General features: G+C 41.1%; 1 protein-coding gene across 1 annotated transcript; it reads right to left on the bottom strand.

Moving 5' to 3' along the window:
• Positions 1-5,151: 5,151 nt before the first annotated feature.
• On the bottom strand, positions 5,152-6,617 carry LOC145791027 (uncharacterized). Its single transcript, XM_082870635.1, has 3 exons — positions 5,889-6,617; positions 5,475-5,566; positions 5,152-5,388 (listed from the first exon to the last, which is right to left on the bottom strand). The coding sequence occupies exons 1-3, from the start codon at positions 6,561-6,563 to the stop codon at positions 5,223-5,225; spliced, it is 933 nt and encodes a 310-aa protein (XP_082726761.1). The 5' UTR covers positions 6,564-6,617; the 3' UTR covers positions 5,152-5,222.
• Positions 6,618-17,515: the final 10,898 nt, after the last annotated feature.

The following is a 17,515-nucleotide window of genomic DNA, read 5'->3' as shown; positions in this document are numbered from 1 at the left end:
ATCATGTATGCGGATTTAAAAAATGGCTTCTTCTTCTAACATTAGCAACATAAGATTACAAACGAGGCTGTGCAATTGTGGAAAAACCGCTGCCATACGTATTGTCAGAACAATAAGAATGGAAATGAAGGGCGTTTGTGCTTTGTTTGCCCATCAAAATATGTAAGTATGTATTGGAAATTTTAATCCTTTAGTAGTCACAGTAATATTTGTCGTATTCAACTAACTGATTGTCATGCATTGTAGAGTACCACTCCCACTCCCCATTGCAATTACTTCAACTTCGTGGCTGAAGATGATGAAGGCGTTATGTCCACAATCCCTTCCAACACTAGAGCTGGTGATGCTTTAACAGTAGAACACTTCAACGATGTAAGGACGAGGCTTCATGACTTGGGAAATGACCATGGTCGAAGGCTTGAAAGGATAGAAAATATAATCAAAGCGATGGTGTATTTCATTATTTTTTCTAGGGCCTTGCTACATGCCCCTAATTTTTGGCCCCCTAATCCCCCTAAATTTCAAACCAAGGCAAAAAAAAAAAGGGTAAAAAAAAAAAAAAAAAAATTTGCCCAAAACGACGTCGTTTGGGGCATTAGGGGGATTAGGGGGGGCATTTTTAGGGGGACAAATCATTTTCCTATTTTCTATCATTGAGAAATGATTTGTCCCCCTAAAAATGCCCCCCCTAATCCCCCTAATGCCCAAAGCAACGTCGTTTTGGGCATGTTTTTTTTTTTGCCTTGTTCTGATTTTTCGGGGGATTAGGGGCCCTCAAATTCGGGGGATGTAGCACAACCCTTCTATCATTTTGTACTTGATCATGTAACTTTCGTACTTGTTTGTATTTTGGGAAATTGAATGGAAGTTTGTACCAGTTTTTGTTGTATTGTACTTCATTATGTAAGTAATGTTTATGGAATGAATTTTATTATGATGTAACTTACTTAATAGCTTTGTGGAATGAATTTTATTATGGAATGAATGTACGGAATGAATTTTATAAGTTATTATGATGTGACTTACAATGTTAGTCTGTAATGAATTTTGGGAAACATTGGTGTCATTGTAAGAGCTTTGTGGATGCTATTTGGCAGATCTGTGGACGAATTTTGTGGATGGTATGTGGATTCATTTTTGTGGATGCTCTGTGGATGAATTTTGTGGATGCTTTGTGAATGACTGAATTTTTTCGGTGCATTGTCACTTATCTGTGGCCTGTTTTCTGTTGCAGGTTCTCTTATCTGGGTGCATCAATTTTGGTTGTAATGAACAACTTCTGTTATGTGTTGCAGGTTTGTTTGTAATTAACAGATTTGGCAAATCTGTTATCTGTCAACTAGTATCTGTTTGTCACTTATCTGTGGCCTCAACTATTATCTGTTAGCAAGTTGAAAGCAGATATAGGATGCGTGGTACATTTCTTCACCATCGTGCTGACTTCTTCATTAATGAATATCAATACTCTGTTTCTGCATGGTCTATTGTATATTTTTTTGTTTGAAAGGGAGCTGATTAGTTCATAACAATGCACAATGGGAGAAAAATTGGTAATGCACAGGTTGACCCCATGGGGTATGCTTCCACACAACCGTCGTCTTTGAAAAAACAAAACATTTTGTGCCCATATTGATGGTAAGAGTGTATGAGACCGTTGGCTGGTTGTGCACAATTTTTGTTTGCAATTACAGCTTGTGATTCCAGTCAATGATTCCGATACTTAAACCTTGTTGTCCATATTGAACGATTCACAAACATGAAGTAATCAACAAAACGTAGGTTAATGATAGTTTCTGATATCGGTCATTGACATTACAAAAAAATTACCTTGTCATCGTACCAACAAAAATCATAAGACAGATTTTAGTCGAGGACGGTGACCCAAAAAAAATACCTTCAACAAATCATTTTGATGAAGACGTTAACGCATGCACTGTTGCAATGGTTAGCAGAGTATGACGGTCTGTTAGTTTCTAAGTCGTTTATTTTCGCGCGACGATGCCATCTCACAAGACTACGCTTACTATGTCATACACATGTCCAGGTCTGCTAATCCTCGCTCAAATCAACAACTTCGGAGTCTGAGTAATCTGAAAGGTCAGGGTCCGATACTAGTGCAGGATCCTCCATTATAGCCTTTATCGCAGATGCCGGGTTCGATCCATGTATCTTCGACTCTGCCTTTGCGTCCTCTATCTGTGAGTTCCTAATGAGTCGACGAGTCATTTGATCAACCTCACTTTGCAAACGATGCCTAAGTTGGAAGTCGCTGACATGAGGGAATTGCCGCTGCATTTCAACCGATCGGGCTTTTGTGACCTTCAGAAAAGCACATCGACAGTGGTGTTCACACTGAACTCGTTTGGCAAACAGTGAAACTGGAATTCCAAAATACTTCCCCAGGTAAGCATCTTGTATTGGGGTGCAGTTATAATCCCGTAGAGATTCAAAACTCCACAGTGGGAACCCTGTTTCAAAGAAACGTCGATCACCGAAGGAATCAATATACCCACCTGCATAATCCAATTCTGGTGACTTCGGTCGGGAGCTGCCAGCCGTTGCAAGTGATTGTCCATGACCACGTTTACCGTGGTGTGCATCCATAGGTGTGAAGCTTCTTGATTGAGTCCAACTTTGTTTTCGCAGGTTCACGAAGAATATATGGACGCAAAAACAAACCCAAATGCAAAGGAAACAACACTGGTTGCAAACTTTTTTGTGGTTGGTAGTAAATGTTAAATTACCTTCAACCCATAGTCATTAATACGTTGGTGGTAGGTTTAAAGACGTTAACACACTTATTGTTGTTTGGTGGCAACAACTACCTAAACTGCGTAAAAGCAACTTAATGACTGCGGGTATTGCATTTAAAGGTTCGGTGCAATTGGAACGACATATGTATCTGATAAGAGCAATTTTGCTAACCTTTATGGATGAGTAGACATGTAATTGGGTTGGGGCACAAATACAAATGACGAATGTGACTGTATGATGAACTGTGTGTGTGGAAATCAATGACAGTGGGATAGTACTGATGGAAGGTACAATGCATGTGTGTTGGAAATGCCAAATAATGGACGATCAGGGGTACTGAACGGATGACTTGGTGCATGCAAGAAGGAACGAATTTTTGCAAGATGAATTCGGCCAGTTTGAGAAATTAATACGATGTATGTCACAATGCATGAGGTCTTCTGCAAACATACAAGTCATGTACCATATATTACAAATACTTACAGCATAGTGTTGTGTAATATTATGAATCTGTACATTCCTTTAAAAAAGTAATCAGTAAAATAAACCATACACATATTCCTACAAAATGTCCGATTCGAACAAGATTGAAGTTATTGTTGAAGCTCATGTTGCTCCTGTATTCCAGCAGTTGCAAGCTATCTACGAAAGGCTGAATGAAGTGGACACACGGTTGTCAAGTTTGGAGCGGCAAGTCGGCGCTATCAAGCAGAACGTTGATTGGCTGACCGATGACAAATTGGCGGCGGACGAAGCGAAGTCTGATAAGACAATGGATGAGGACAGTCAGTCAGACAGTACGGACAACTCTTCAGAAGACGCTGCTGATGATGCAGCAGATATGTAGATTTGATTTATTTTTTTTTTATCCTTCCCTGTAAGCCATGAAAGTTTTTTTTGGCTGGAGTCATATGTGCTAATGGGCTGATATATAACTTACCTACGAAGAGTATTGAGTTTTCATTCATAATGTGGTTTCTTTCATTTTTGAAAATTAATTTTCCCTTTTTTGTAATTAAATTATAAATTAACTTCGGTAACAAAAGCAGCCGTAAATTATATACAGTTACAGTCGCATTCATCCGAACAAGAAACATGCGTAAACAAAATAGTACTAAGTCAGCAACCACGTCGACATGTTTGATCCATGTTTACATCGACATGTTTGATCCATGTTTACAGTTGGTCTATATTTACATCGTCCAGCAAAAACAATACTGGGGACCCATAATTAACATCCATATTGAAATCAAAGAATAAAAAATTAGTTAAAGTCCTATTGCCACCCAAATTACTGGCGTACTGGCAGCCCATTCCCATCACTGGCCTAGCTTGTGGCATTGCTCATATGAAGGCACTCCCGGTACTCTGCGATCTTTGCATTATTGACATCCATAACGATGTCAACCAACAACTTATGACGCACAGAGGGAGCGAACTTTGTCCACAAAAATCGTAAGACAAATCAGTTAAAATTGGAGGACGTACGAGGAAGGATTTGATTGACAAATGGAAATTAAGCGGTAGAATGTACCTTGTGTGGACCGGGGCTTAAATCAGGTTGCTGCATGAATTTGATGACGAACATCCCACAGTCAAACGTGCTACAAAATTAATTTCACATTAAAGTTGTCGTCAATACGTAATAGGTTCATTAAGTCAGTCATGCAGCTTAGACATTAATGTGAGGGAGGGATTGTGGATTACTCGTCCAGTTGCTGTACTGGCCTCTCGTCTAACATGCAGCGGTGGAAGGTACGCACGTCTGTAACATAATCATTTCCAAAGTGTAGTTGCAGCAAGTCGTGCATAGTTTCAACCTGTTCCACAAGGTTGAAGTTGGTTTACGTAAAGGATGTTCAAGTTTTTTGTAGTGTTCAGAAATGCACCAGAAGGACATACCAAAATTTTAGCTGCATTTAGCTTCCTTTTGTTCGGTCGGTTGAATGGGACTGAGTCGAATAGGTAGGCTACACGGTCCACCATATCAATTTTAACGCACAACCAATGCACTCCTCTGTAATTGAAAGGCACGTAAATCTACACGAAAACACAACGGCAGACCTTGTTTAGAGGCCATGCAAACATGTAATGGCTTTCATATTTTCATTTTAATATAACGGGATGAACATTGATATTACCCTCTGGCATGCATCAATCGCACCAGTGTATCTGTCATGTCCGAAAAATGATGTGACGATATGTTCATGGTCCAGAGGTTGCATATCTTTATTTAGAATCATAGTCTGCATGTGTAATGCGTAAAGGTCATTGACGGAAACATTTGTCAAAATATGTCATACACAATACACAACGTAGCTTTAAACACTTACTTACCGACATATATACGGGAAAGAACCAATCAGTGTGCCTCCCGTCATTGTGTAAATCCCTCTGTCGATTAGTCAATTGCACCACCACCAAGTTGATTGGCTGGAACATTGTATGCAAGACACAAGGCAAGTTGATTAGAAAGGTTTCTGAGTTAGGGGTACTGAAAAACGCAGATTCATATTTGTGCAGCCAACACTTACAGTGTCGGATAGCCACGACCCTGGTTTGAGCGTGCGCATGTCACGCCGGGTGCCAACTTCACATGCCCGTCCATGAAGATTCATGGAAACAACAATGTCCCTACAAGCAATAAATGATCCTTAGAACGATAGTTATTTCACAGTGGACTGTCATTGAAAATTTGCAAGTAGTAAATGAAACAATACATTTCATTTTTGCTATCGTCAAATACATAGTGAAGAAGTTTTTGTTCCTCCGCCGATAACAACCCTTCGCTGTCCAACATCGTCAACGAGTCCTACAAAAATAAACAGCCAACTAACAGTACACATTTCATAAAAATATTGAAACTTATATTACAAGGTCTGTAGTCATAAAAAAAAAACGTGAAATGATGTAAAAACTGTGAGCCTCAGAGTTTTCCCAACTTGTGATGTTTGGTGCGGAGTTTGTTAAAAATGTGTACTAACATATGGCAGCAGTCATAACTGCAAACATGCAATTCTTTGACAACTAGTACAATACAACACAGATGATTGTAAAATTACTGATTCACATTATTGATGTGGGCATGAATTGGGTATTCACAACTTGTGGGGCATTAAAGGCAGTATTTGTACCTTGTTCACGTTGTCCACACCATCAACATCCACAGGTGAACTGCTGTCGTCAACTCCACTATTTGTTTTGCTATCGATGCACAATTGCATATCCCCGACCTCAGTGGCTTGAACTCCACTTCCGCACATTTTTCCTTTTCCTTTTCCTTTTCGTCTTCCCTTTGCACTTCCTCTAACGATTCCAGTTGCTCCCAATGGTTTGCCAAGCTTAGTAGGAGAAGTATGCACATCGCACGCCACGTTCTTCACGCCCACTGACTGAAGGTCAGGACTGTATTTATCTTCAGTTTCATATGTTTCCCCTGACTGAAGGCCTCCCTTCTTGATGTTGTCCCCACCTTCTTCGATGTTCAGCTTGTGCCCATCATGCAAATGACTTTTGTCCCTTGCCAAGGTTCCCTTCAAAATATGTTGTTGGTGATCCACCCCTTGTACATCTGAAATATTACACTCCATTGGGTTAACTTCGTCCGATGGTTTGACCACGCCATCCTCATATGCCTCGACTCCAACAGCAGGGTCCACACCCTGTTTGGCCACGCCTGCCGGTTGCGGTGTAGAGAATATACCTTCGATGAGGTGGTGTAGCATTTGCTTCAGTTCACGTAAATTGGTTTGTTCAGTGAACGGTTCGTTGCAGCCCAAACTGAAACGTTGAAGCAGTTGCTTCAGCATTTTCTTCAGTTGAGCAACATTGGAGGAGAGGTTAATGATACACACATCATTGCCTTCCACCTAATTATACATACACATTCGTGAACTTAGTCTTACAAACCATCTTCAAATGATGTGGCTCAACTGTGTGAAAATTGCGTAATGTTTGGATGGATTACCTTGTCATTGCGAACAACTTGCTTGCCTTCGAAATGTCGCAACATCTCCATTAAATCTGTTTGGTTGTGGAGAACTTGCTTCATCATTTCCTTCAGTTCACGAATGTCGGACTCCAAATTGCTCATACGGACTTCATTGTACTGTCCTGTTTGTTGGTTCTCGACATGGCATGCATCCATGCCAGCATCATCGGCGTTACTGTAATCAAACTCCACCTAATCATAGAAACGCATAAATGAAGTCTGACATTGTATGTTGAAGACAAGTGGGTCATTGGTGTGAAATGTGCACAGTGGTAGGAGTGCTTACCGCAATTGTTGGGAAATTTTGCTTCCTTCTGATACGTCGCAGCGTCTCCCGTATTTGGGTATCACCCCAATCATGAAGCCGAGGTGTGGACCGCGTCATAGTCGAGCTCAGACAAACACAATCAAGGTACAACAGCTGTGGACATTAAGGGGCACACCATAATTAAGTTGTCCTTCCCACAGAAATGAACTATATTCAGTAACAATGACATTCATTATTCTCAATTTTGCAGTGGAACGTACATAGCATACCGATTTTGTTGAGGATGCTGTCAACTTTATAGGCACATATCATGCAATGTTTTTTGGGGAAAAAATTGTACAGCACACCAAGGACTTTATTGATGAAACCAAGAAAAAAAATTTATGTACATGTTCCCCTCTTCGCAACGTAGTTTTAATTAGTTCCTCCATTGTGGTTCAGCATACTTTTTGCCCTGTACTCTTTGTTCTTAAATTCATGACGGTAGTCACACAAAATTTATTTCTGCAAGTACCATACTTGGTCAGGAAGAGTGCTGTTTGTCGTACTCACAAAGCAGGTACCATTGTATGTGCCAATCAAGGCCAATTTGTTGAACCATGACAGAACAATGCATGAAACACATGAAGGGGGGAATGGAAAAAAAATTCAAGGTATTGGCATACCATTAGCAGGAAAACACATCCAGTTGCACCGCAATGACCTTTATACTTCCGAACACCGTTGTGAAGGAATTGCAGTGTCAACTTTGCCCAATTACAAGCTCGCATACGATTCACGTCCTTTACGGCATGAATGAACGATGGCTTCAACCCGGTCATTGTGGTAGGACACAACATGGCCCCCAACACGTACAGCGCAAATTTCCGCCGAAACTCGTCCTCCGCACCAGCAGTCTCGGTCAGATAAAGTCTCAACTTGTTCAAAGGAATGACTCCGTTAACAACTCCAACCTTATCGTAGATATTGGGATATGCTTCCAATGACCCAGCCAACTGCACGTCATCGCCTTCACACCGTATTCCCAATAAAACATTAACTGCCTTACACGTGAGCCTGACTTGACAACCATGAACATTCAATGAACTACTGTCAGGATCGAAGTTCTGTACCAACCATGCGCACAAGTCGTGATCTATACGTGTACACTTCATCCCCAGGAGGCCAGCAAACCCAATGTCAATGACTGCTTGCTTTTGTGCTTCGTTGAACCGGTTAACTAGCTCAACAATTGACTTCAATGATATGCGGAGTTGCCTTTTACCCTACACATTTTTTACCCTTAAATTAATACAAAAATACAACCAACAATGTCAGCAAAGCAGGACCTAGCCAAATGCATTTACGAAAACATGAAGTACGTAATGACCTTTTCAGACTTCAGTGCACATGGTACTACTTTGGCGTGTTCCTCAGCGCTCGCCTTAGCCATTTCCACAAACCTCTTTTTCTCATCAGAGGGGAGTGCCTTCCACCTTTCCCCAATCTCCTTTCTAGTCTTTAACCAAGAAAATGACAGACGTACAAGACAAGTAACAACTATGAGTCCGAAATTACTGTAACTACAACTTTATGCCAAACGCAATCCGTGTGCATTGTTGGTAATTAAATAAGATTGCAAATACAAATAACAGTTGCAGCAAAAAGTCAGCGACAAAACGTAGCTGGACTTTTACAACGAATTGAAATTTACAAAAACAATAGGAAGGTGACATTATTACATGCTACAATCCTACAAACGCGAAACAATCACAAGCCCACTATGACCATTCAATACAACGTGTGGATAGCAACCCAGCGATGTGTTTCCATCATAGTGTATTATAGAGAATACAGATTTCAACACTCACCATTTTTCGTCGAGTGTTGTCTGGCCCTTGCATTTCCTTGAATTGTTGCTGGCTGCATGAAGCATCGTCAAGCTTATCATCACTAAATGTGAAATATGAATACATATATATATATATATATATATATATGCAAGTTTTTATGTCAAGCTGGCCTCGAAATCGGCATAAGACAGCTTTCGTACATCCGGGACTGAATCGACACCAAGTTAAACATTTTCAGACATGCGGAACAAAACCAATTTGAAACATCATAAACTGAACTTCGACGAGGCGCATAATTTCAGTACGAAATATGTAATTCCAGATTGTCAAAATAAACAACTAGTACCTGTAACAAATGAATGGTGCAACTGGCCGCTTTCGACAAGAGCCAGCGATAGTGTCAGACATTTGGATATGTTGTTCGGCAATTGTCTTCAATCTTTTCCTTCCCCTTATGAAAGAGCAAATCATACAAATTAGATGGAAGGGAGAATTACAGGGGTGGTGTACACATTTTGTCCGTTGTCTAATTTCGATCGATGCACTTTAAACTACCTAAATTGTGACAGTCCATTTCAAATGTCGTGGACATTTTCGGTCAAATTGCTAATGCCGTTTGTCATTTTTAAAACAAAGATTGTAATGTCAATTGATTGAGATTATGTAAGTTCAGTAAAGTTATAAGTTGACCACAACAAAAAGTACAATTGCCACGTATATGCATATTTTCTGATACAAAACAGTGAAGAGTTGAAATCAAATGGACGTAATTGAAACAAAAGTTCAAAATTGATGGTGCAAAGCGAGGCCATTCAAAATTTATGCAAAACAAATAACACAAACACAAAAGTACAAGGGCTGCTGTAAGAATTGATCCAGAAAAAAATTAGCGTATTCCTTAGTGATGGATTTCGTTTGTTTACAAACATATGTACGAAACCAACTGGTAGCAAGTCTTTAAGGAGAAAACTAACATTGTTGGTGCGAGGTGACCAACATCCATCAGATGCAATGACGACAACTCCTGCAAAGTATTGCAATCAATATTTACAACAACACAAACAAACGGCTGCAACATGTGGCTGTTAACCTTAAAATTTTGCGTAAACACAGACAACAACACGCAGAATTTCCCAACACATATACAGATTTTGAAACAGACAAAAGAAAGGGCACACATGGAAATTTTGCATTTCGTTCACACAGCTTACAATTAAAACAATTATGTGTACAAGCGATAAATGCATAATTTCCCAAATCTTCAAGAGGAAGGACTACATTGTGTTTTTCATTTAGGGCTGAAGGACTACACGCACATACTTTTATGAAGGCCCGACTACAAATGACAAAGAAGCAACTGAACTATTTCATGACGGGGTTAAACAATCAGGATACGATTCTTCTGTGACAGAAATTGGTGCTCATCCCAGGCACAAAAACCAGATGAAACCCCATCCATCAAGTTGAGGGCTTCAATTTCCTACTGAGCAACTTGGTTGCAGAGAATCGAGGTGGCTGCATCGTGGCCCATGCTCCATTACCTTCGGGTGGTCAGATCAGAGAAGAATACTTTTCCGGGCGTACAAGCAAGTTTCATCAATTGTATGTCACAATGAAACAAGCAAGGAAATTGAAGCCCTCAACTTGATGGCTGGCCTTTCCAACAACTTAAGCGGTCGGAGACGTTAGCTGAAAACCAATACCTTCTCCCCACCTGAGTCGGACAACCCTAACAGATTAAGGAAGAAGTTTGGCTTCAGTCCTTGTCTAATATCCAACTTTTCTAAGATGTGGTCCATCCGGGCATTGTCAATGCCCTCTGTTTCTGTGGTTGACGTGTCTGTAGGTGAACTCTTTAGGAGGGATCTCAACTGTGCGTGCACATACAGTGTGCTCCCATCCGAGGTGATGTTCAACTTCTTAACTACCTCCTAAAGAGTTCACCTACAGACACATCAACCACAGAAACAGAGGGCATTGACGATGCCCGGATGGACCACATCTTAGAAAAGTTGGATATTAGACAAGGACTGAAGGCAAACTTCTTCCTTAATCTGTTAGGGTTGTCCGACTCAGGTGGGGAGAAGGTATTGGTTTTCAGCCATCGTCTCCGGCCACTTAAGTTGTTGGCAAGGCCAGCCATCAAGTTGAGGGCTTCAATTTCCTACTGAGCAACTTGGTTGCAGAGAATCGAGGTGGGTCAATCCTGGCCCATGCTCCATTACCTTCGGGTGCTCAGACAGTGGGCAGATCAGAGAAGAATACTTTTCCGGGCGTACAAACAAGTTTCATCAATTGTATGTGACAATGAAACAAGCAAGACTGCCACTGCCTGCCAAAAAATATTACTAACGTACCCATCCATTCTCATTCTGCACGAAGGTCATAAAAAAGACAAATGAGAGTACGCATTCATGAACTCGCTCAATAAAGTCCAGACAGCCCGCAACTCATGAATGACAGCTACCTTCCTCTTCCAATGTAACTGCTGTATATATATGCAAGATGATAACTTCAATAGAAAGGTAACCGTCATTCAAAAGTTGCGTGCAATGACAGGCAAGGTTGTCCATTTCTACAAATTAGATTTTCTTTGTGAATTGCCTGGGCTTGTTGATCTCTCTGAATTTCTTCACGTCACCCTTACGACAGTTCGTGAAGTTGAAAAACTGAACAACTTCGTTAAGCAGTTGAACATCACCTGGGATGGGAGCACACTGTATGTGCACGCACAGTTGAGATCCCTCCTAAAGATTTCACCTACAGACACATCAACCACAGAAACAGAGGGCATTGACGATGCCCGGATGGACCACATCTTAGAAAAGTTGGATATTAGACAAGGACTGAAGCCAAACTTCTTCCTTAATCTGTTAGGGTTGTCCGACTCAGGTGGGGAGAAGGTATTGGTTTTCAGCCATCGTCTCCGGCCACTTAAGTTGTTGGCAAGGCCAGCCATCAAGTTGAGGGCTTCAATTTCCTACTGAGCAACTTGGTTGCAGAGAATCGAGGTGGGTCAATCCTGGCCCATGCTCCATTACCTTCGGGTGCTCAGACAGTGGGCAGATCAGAGAAGAATACTTTTCCGGGCGTACAAACAAGTTTCATCAATTGTATGTGACAATGAAACAAGCAAGACTGCCACTGCCTGCCAAAAAATATTACTAACGTACCCATCCATTCTCATTCTGCACGAAGGTCATAAAAAAGACAAATGAGAGTACGGATTCATGAACTCGCTCAATAAAGTCCAGACAGCCCGCAACTCATGAATGACAGCTACCTTCCTCTTCAAATGTAACTGCTGTATATATATGCAAGATGATAACTTCAATAGAAAGGTAACCGTCATTCAAAAGTTGCGTGCAATGACAGGCAAGGTTGTCCATTTCTACAAATTAGATTTTCTTTGTGAATTGCCTGGGCTTGTTGACCTCTCTGAATTTCTTCACGTCACCCTTACGACAGTTCGTGAAGTTAAAAAACTGAACAACTTCGTTAAGCAGTTGAACATCACCTGGGATGGGAGCACACTGTATGTGCACGCACAGTTGAGATCCCTCCTAAAGATTTCACCTACAGACACATCAACCACAGAAACAGAGGGCATTGACGATGCCCGGATGGACCACATCTTAGAAAAGTTGGATATTAGACAAGGACTGAAGCCAAACTTCTTCCTTAATCTGTTAGGGTTGTCCGACTCAGGTGGGGAGAAGGTATTGGTTTTCAGCCATCGTCTCCGGCTACTTAAGTTGTTGGAAAGGCTAGCCATGAAAGTGAATGCTTCAACTCTTGATTCAGAATTGGGTGTGGGAATGAATAGCTCTCTACAAAATTTGGAAATCGTCATCCTCATTTCAACTCTTTCAATTGGCTTTCCTATGTTTTAAGTTGAATACCGTCAACTATGCATGAACTTCAGCACTGAAAGAAAGAGTTGTTTACTGTGTTACACGGACTCGGCTACGGGTCCCAGGTGCGGTATGTATGTACAGGTCCGACTCATTAAATCTTCACCCTACATTCAATGGTACACGGTGTGGGGAAAAAATATCATATTTTTAATCTAATATGTGCCATAAAATGGTACTATATGTAACTCACGGTGTCAAAATCACATTTATAGTAATTTCACAATAATTTGCACATATAATAATTGTGTTTTATACAATTATATAAGAAGTGTCCGTTGAAAAGTATCCGACACATATCCCATACCCTTGTCCGACTCTCAGGTGTCCGACACAGGTATTTGATCTATTTTGAAGAGTCCGTGTACCACAGATTGTTTCTAAACATAAGTTCTGGCAATATAAAATCACCGAGTACTACAAAATTTAAAGCACAATTCAACCGAGTGTGCTACCTGTTGCGGAAACAAGATTAGTCATTGTTTGTTTATCGAGTTTCTTATTTTTGCTTTTTTGGCTACTCGAAAAAAAAAATTGTTTTTCCCGTGCCAACATTACACAAATTTCTTTTAAAGTCTTCTTTCGTTATATATAACCCAACCTAACAAGTTCGCCATGTAAATGCAGAACACCTTTTATGCTTGTTGCTAACTACTATCATACCTATGTTCAACTTGCAGCACTGATAGCAGAGGGAAGACTTCCTATTTGGAAGGGAGAAAATACAAAAATCGAGTACAGAACAGTTCCTATTGGGTCCATTTCGGTTAGCAGAGGGAAGAGTTCCTATTCGAATAGCACAAAATACCAAAATGGAGTACAGAACAGTTCCTATTGGGTCGATTTCGGGTTGGGTGTGAAGGTATATGCGAATGATAGAAGACAAACAAGGAGACAGATAATGTACCAGCACGAAATAAAGGAAATACCAACTGGATCAGACGAACCGACGGTGGTGCTCGATTAACCCTTGCGGTTGTGCTCCACCGACAAAAATCAACTCAAAAAAAGTATTTACGCATCCACTTCCATGGCTAGCCTTCCCAAGAACTCAAGCTCAGCACTCAAATATTGTTCTCTGTAAAACCCTACAGCTACGGGGAAATGGAACAACGGAGAGACGGGCAGACAGAAAGACAAACAAAGAGAGAGGTCCGAGATGGAAGAGAGACGGACGGGCCGACGGAACTTACACCTCTTCTGAACACTTCGGGATTTTTTAAAGTTTTATACTTGTTCTAACAACCGACACCTTTTAATGAAAACTGACATCATTTATAAATTCATTTTCTTCATAAAAGTTACACCTTGGAACTTTATATCTTTACATTACATTAATTTTCTTAGTAAAAGTTACACCTTGGATCTTTCTAAAAACGAAACATTCAGCTTTCATTGAGATTGGTCTTCTTTGGGAACTTATATCTCTTGTAAAAACGAAACATTCAGCTTCGATGATTGGTCTTGGGAACTTGTACCTTTTGTAAAAACTCACAAAGTTTACAACTATTCCTAAAGTTTACACCTTTCCTAAAAATTTATACCTCCTCTCGGAAATATTTACAACTTCTTAAAAAATGACACATTTTGTGGAAAAACCTTTTTCGTAAAATTTACACTTATTATTTCAAGTTACACCTTTAGTGAAAAACAAAACTTACATCTTTTCTATGGTCATTTACACTTTCTTCGGACAAACATACACCATATTTGAAAAGGTTATACCTTTTGTCAAATAATTTCTTGGTGTGTTTGGTAACGTTTACGTTTTCAGTTTATATTTACAAAAATTTTATAAACTAGTTTTTGTTTATTTTTTGAAAAACATAAACTACAAACGCATTTGGTAATTGACAAAATGTTTAAAAAAAATTTAAAATATAAAAAAGAGTGAGAAATGGCGAGTGATGGCAAGTGGCAGTGGAAGACGGTGGTGGAAAGTGGTGACGGTGAGTGGTGGGTGGTGGTGGTGGTGATGGGTGGGTGATGGTGGCAGGTGGTAGCGAGTGGGTGGTGGTGGCGGGTGGTGGTGGCGGGTGGTGGGTGGTGGTGGTGAGTGGATGGGTAACGGTGGCGGGTGGTAGGTGGTAGCAAGTGGGTGGTGGTGGCAGGTGGGTGGCGGATGGCGGGTGGTGGTAGGTGGTAGGTGGTGGCGAGTGGTGATGGTGGGTGGGTGACAGCGGCGGTTGGTGGGTGGTAACGAGTAGGTGGTGGTGGTGATGGTGGCGAGTGGTGGGTGGTGGTGGCAGGTGGGTGGCGGATAGCGAGTGGTGGCGGGTGGTGATGGTAGGTGGGTGGGTGACGGTGGCGGGTGCTGGTGGTGGTGGTGGCGGCAGGTGGTGGGTGGTGGTGGCAGGTGGGTGGCGGATGGCGGATGGCGGGTGGTGGTGGGTGGTGGCGGGTAGGTGACGGATGGTGGTGGTGGTGGTGGTGGGTGGGTGGGTGGGTGGGTGACGGTGGCGGGTGATAGGTGGTAACGAGTGGGTGGTGGTGGTGGCGGGTGGCGAGTGGTGGTGGGAGGTGGGTGCCAGGTGGGTGATAGGTGATGGTGGTGGTGGGTGGTGGCAGGTGGTGGTGGGTGGCTAGTGGTGGCAGGTGGTGGTGGCAGGTGGGTGGTGAGTGGTGGTGGCAAGTAGGTGGTGGTGGCGAGCGGTGGATGGTAATAGCAAGTGGTGGGTGGTGGCGGTTGGATGGCAAGTGGGTGCTGGGTGGTGGGCAGTAGTGGTGGTGGTGGTGGTGGTGGTGGGGGTGGGGGTGGGTGGTGGTGGCGGAGGCGGAAGACGGTGGTGGAAAATGGTGGCGGGTGGTGGCTAGTGTTGGGTGGTAAAAAAAAAAAAAACTGAAAGCTCAAAATGGAAATATATTTTTTGTGTTTTTATTTTTTGGCCAAATTTATAAACTGAGACCACTGATTTATAAATCAAAAATTTTGCCAAACAAGTTTTTATTTGAGTTTTTTAAGTTTTTGTAAATATAAACATAAAACTGAAAACGTAAGTGTTACCAAACGGCCTTAACAAACTTTATCAAAAGCTTATTTTCCATAAAACGTGTAAATTTTCAAAAAAGGTCTAACTGTCTTCACCAAAGATGTAACTCCTATTTAAAAGGTGTACAATTTTTTAAACATGTTTGTTTCACAAAAGGAGTACCTTTTTAGAAGAGGTGTAAGCTTTTAAAATAAGGTGTAAACTTGCTGAAAACATATTTTCATAGAAGGTGTAAATTTTTTAAAAAGGTGTAAGTTTTGCTGGCAGAAAAGTTGTAATATCCCATAAAAAGTCTAAATTTTATGAAAACAGTTATTCACAAAAGCAGTAACCATTCAGAAACGGTGTAAGCATTCCCACAAAAAGGTGTAATCATTCAGAAAAGGTTTATGTTTTTAACAAAAGGTATAAATTTTATTCAAATACTCCTTCCATGCAAGGTGTATATTTTCAAAAACATGTATGTAGTTTTCACAAAACATGAAAGATATATCACAATGGTGTAACTTCCCATTGAAGGTTTAAAATTTAGGAAAATATAATTCAGATTTCCATAAAAGGTGTAAGCATGTTCAGAAAAGATGTAACTTATTTCAAAAAAGGTGTAAGTTCTGTTCTCATAAAAAGTGTAAGTTCCAATAAAACGTGTAAATTTTTTAATAGACATGATTTTTAATAAATTAGTAACATCTCACAAAAGGTTTAAGTATTTCAACGAAAATGTCTAAATTTTGTAAAATAAATTGTTTCACAAATGTGTAACCTTTTCACAAATACTGTAAGTTTTTTCACAAGGGATGTGAGTAACTTCACAAAACGTGTAAGTTCCGTTTTTTCCCCCCAATACCTGGAAGTTCCTAAAATCCAATCACACTGTATTTGTCTTGTTCAAATAATGGCAATGTGAGAGAGAAGGGCGTTTCGGAGGGCTTGGCCTTTCTCTGAGTAGAACTCCGTTTCAGAGACGACGAGTCTGGGAGGGCTTCGAATAGCGACTCCAAGTCCAAATCCAACCAAGTATGTCAATGTAAAAGAGAACCGTTTTTAATATAGAGCAACGGACAGACAGAGAGAGCGAGAGAGAGAGAGATAGACTGAGATCAACAGACATAGAGACCTAGATGGACACTCATCGACAGAGCAGCCACTCCGAGATCGACAGAGGGACCGAAATCGACAGAGATCGACGGAGAAGAGACCCACATGGACACAGACAGACCAAGATCGCTGGAGACAGACCGAGATAAACAGGGATCGACAGAGAGAGACCGACATCGACGGAGAATAGGCCGACATCGACACAGAGAGACCAAGATCGATAGCCAGAGAGAAAAAAACCTTTGATTTGCGGCGGCGGTCCCAGTGGAGGTGCCGATCTCAGAAGGCTGTGAGCACCGGAGGCCACCGACGCTTGGGTGGTCAGCGGGGGTCACGAACCCTTTCATTTGTTCAGTGGTTATCCCAATTTGTTTATGAACACTTCGAAATGAACACTTGATGTTACTCCTTTTGTGTTTACTACGAATACTTTGAAATGAACACTTGATGTTACTCCTTCTGTGTTTACGAACATTTTGAAATGAACGCTTTGTTACTCCATTTGTGGTTATGAACACTTTGAAATGTTACTCCTTCATACTTTTCGTGAAAATACTTACACCATTTTTGAAAAGTTACTCCTTTTGTTCAAGAAATTGTACCGTTTGTGAGCGGCAACTTAAAGCTTCGTCGGAAGTCACTTATAGCATTTGTGATAAAAAAAACAT

Source organism: Camellia sinensis, chromosome 5 (assembly GCF_055761805.1).
Source record: "Camellia sinensis isolate YWXY chromosome 5, ASM5576180v1, whole genome shotgun sequence".
Classification (NCBI taxonomy): Eukaryota; Viridiplantae; Streptophyta; class Magnoliopsida; order Ericales; family Theaceae; genus Camellia; species Camellia sinensis.
The sequence above is the reverse complement of the archived record's forward strand: the minus strand, read 5'-3'. Positions and strand labels throughout refer to the sequence as shown.

What these genes read in the sequence shown, in the direction of transcription:
- LOC145791027 (XM_082870635.1), bottom strand. Translation starts at nt 6,563, where the DNA reads ATGCTGAAGCAACTGCTTCAACGTTTCAGTTTGGGCTGCAACGAACCG. An exon ending in GTGTGGACAACGTGAACAAG is followed by an intron (nt 5,567 to 5,888) that starts GTACAAATACTG and finishes TTATTTTTGTAG; the next exon opens with GACTCGTTGACGATGTTGGA. An exon ending in GACGATAGCAAAAATGAAAT is followed by an intron (nt 5,389 to 5,474) that starts GTATTGTTTCAT and finishes TATTGCTTGTAG; the next exon opens with GGACATTGTTGTTTCCATGA.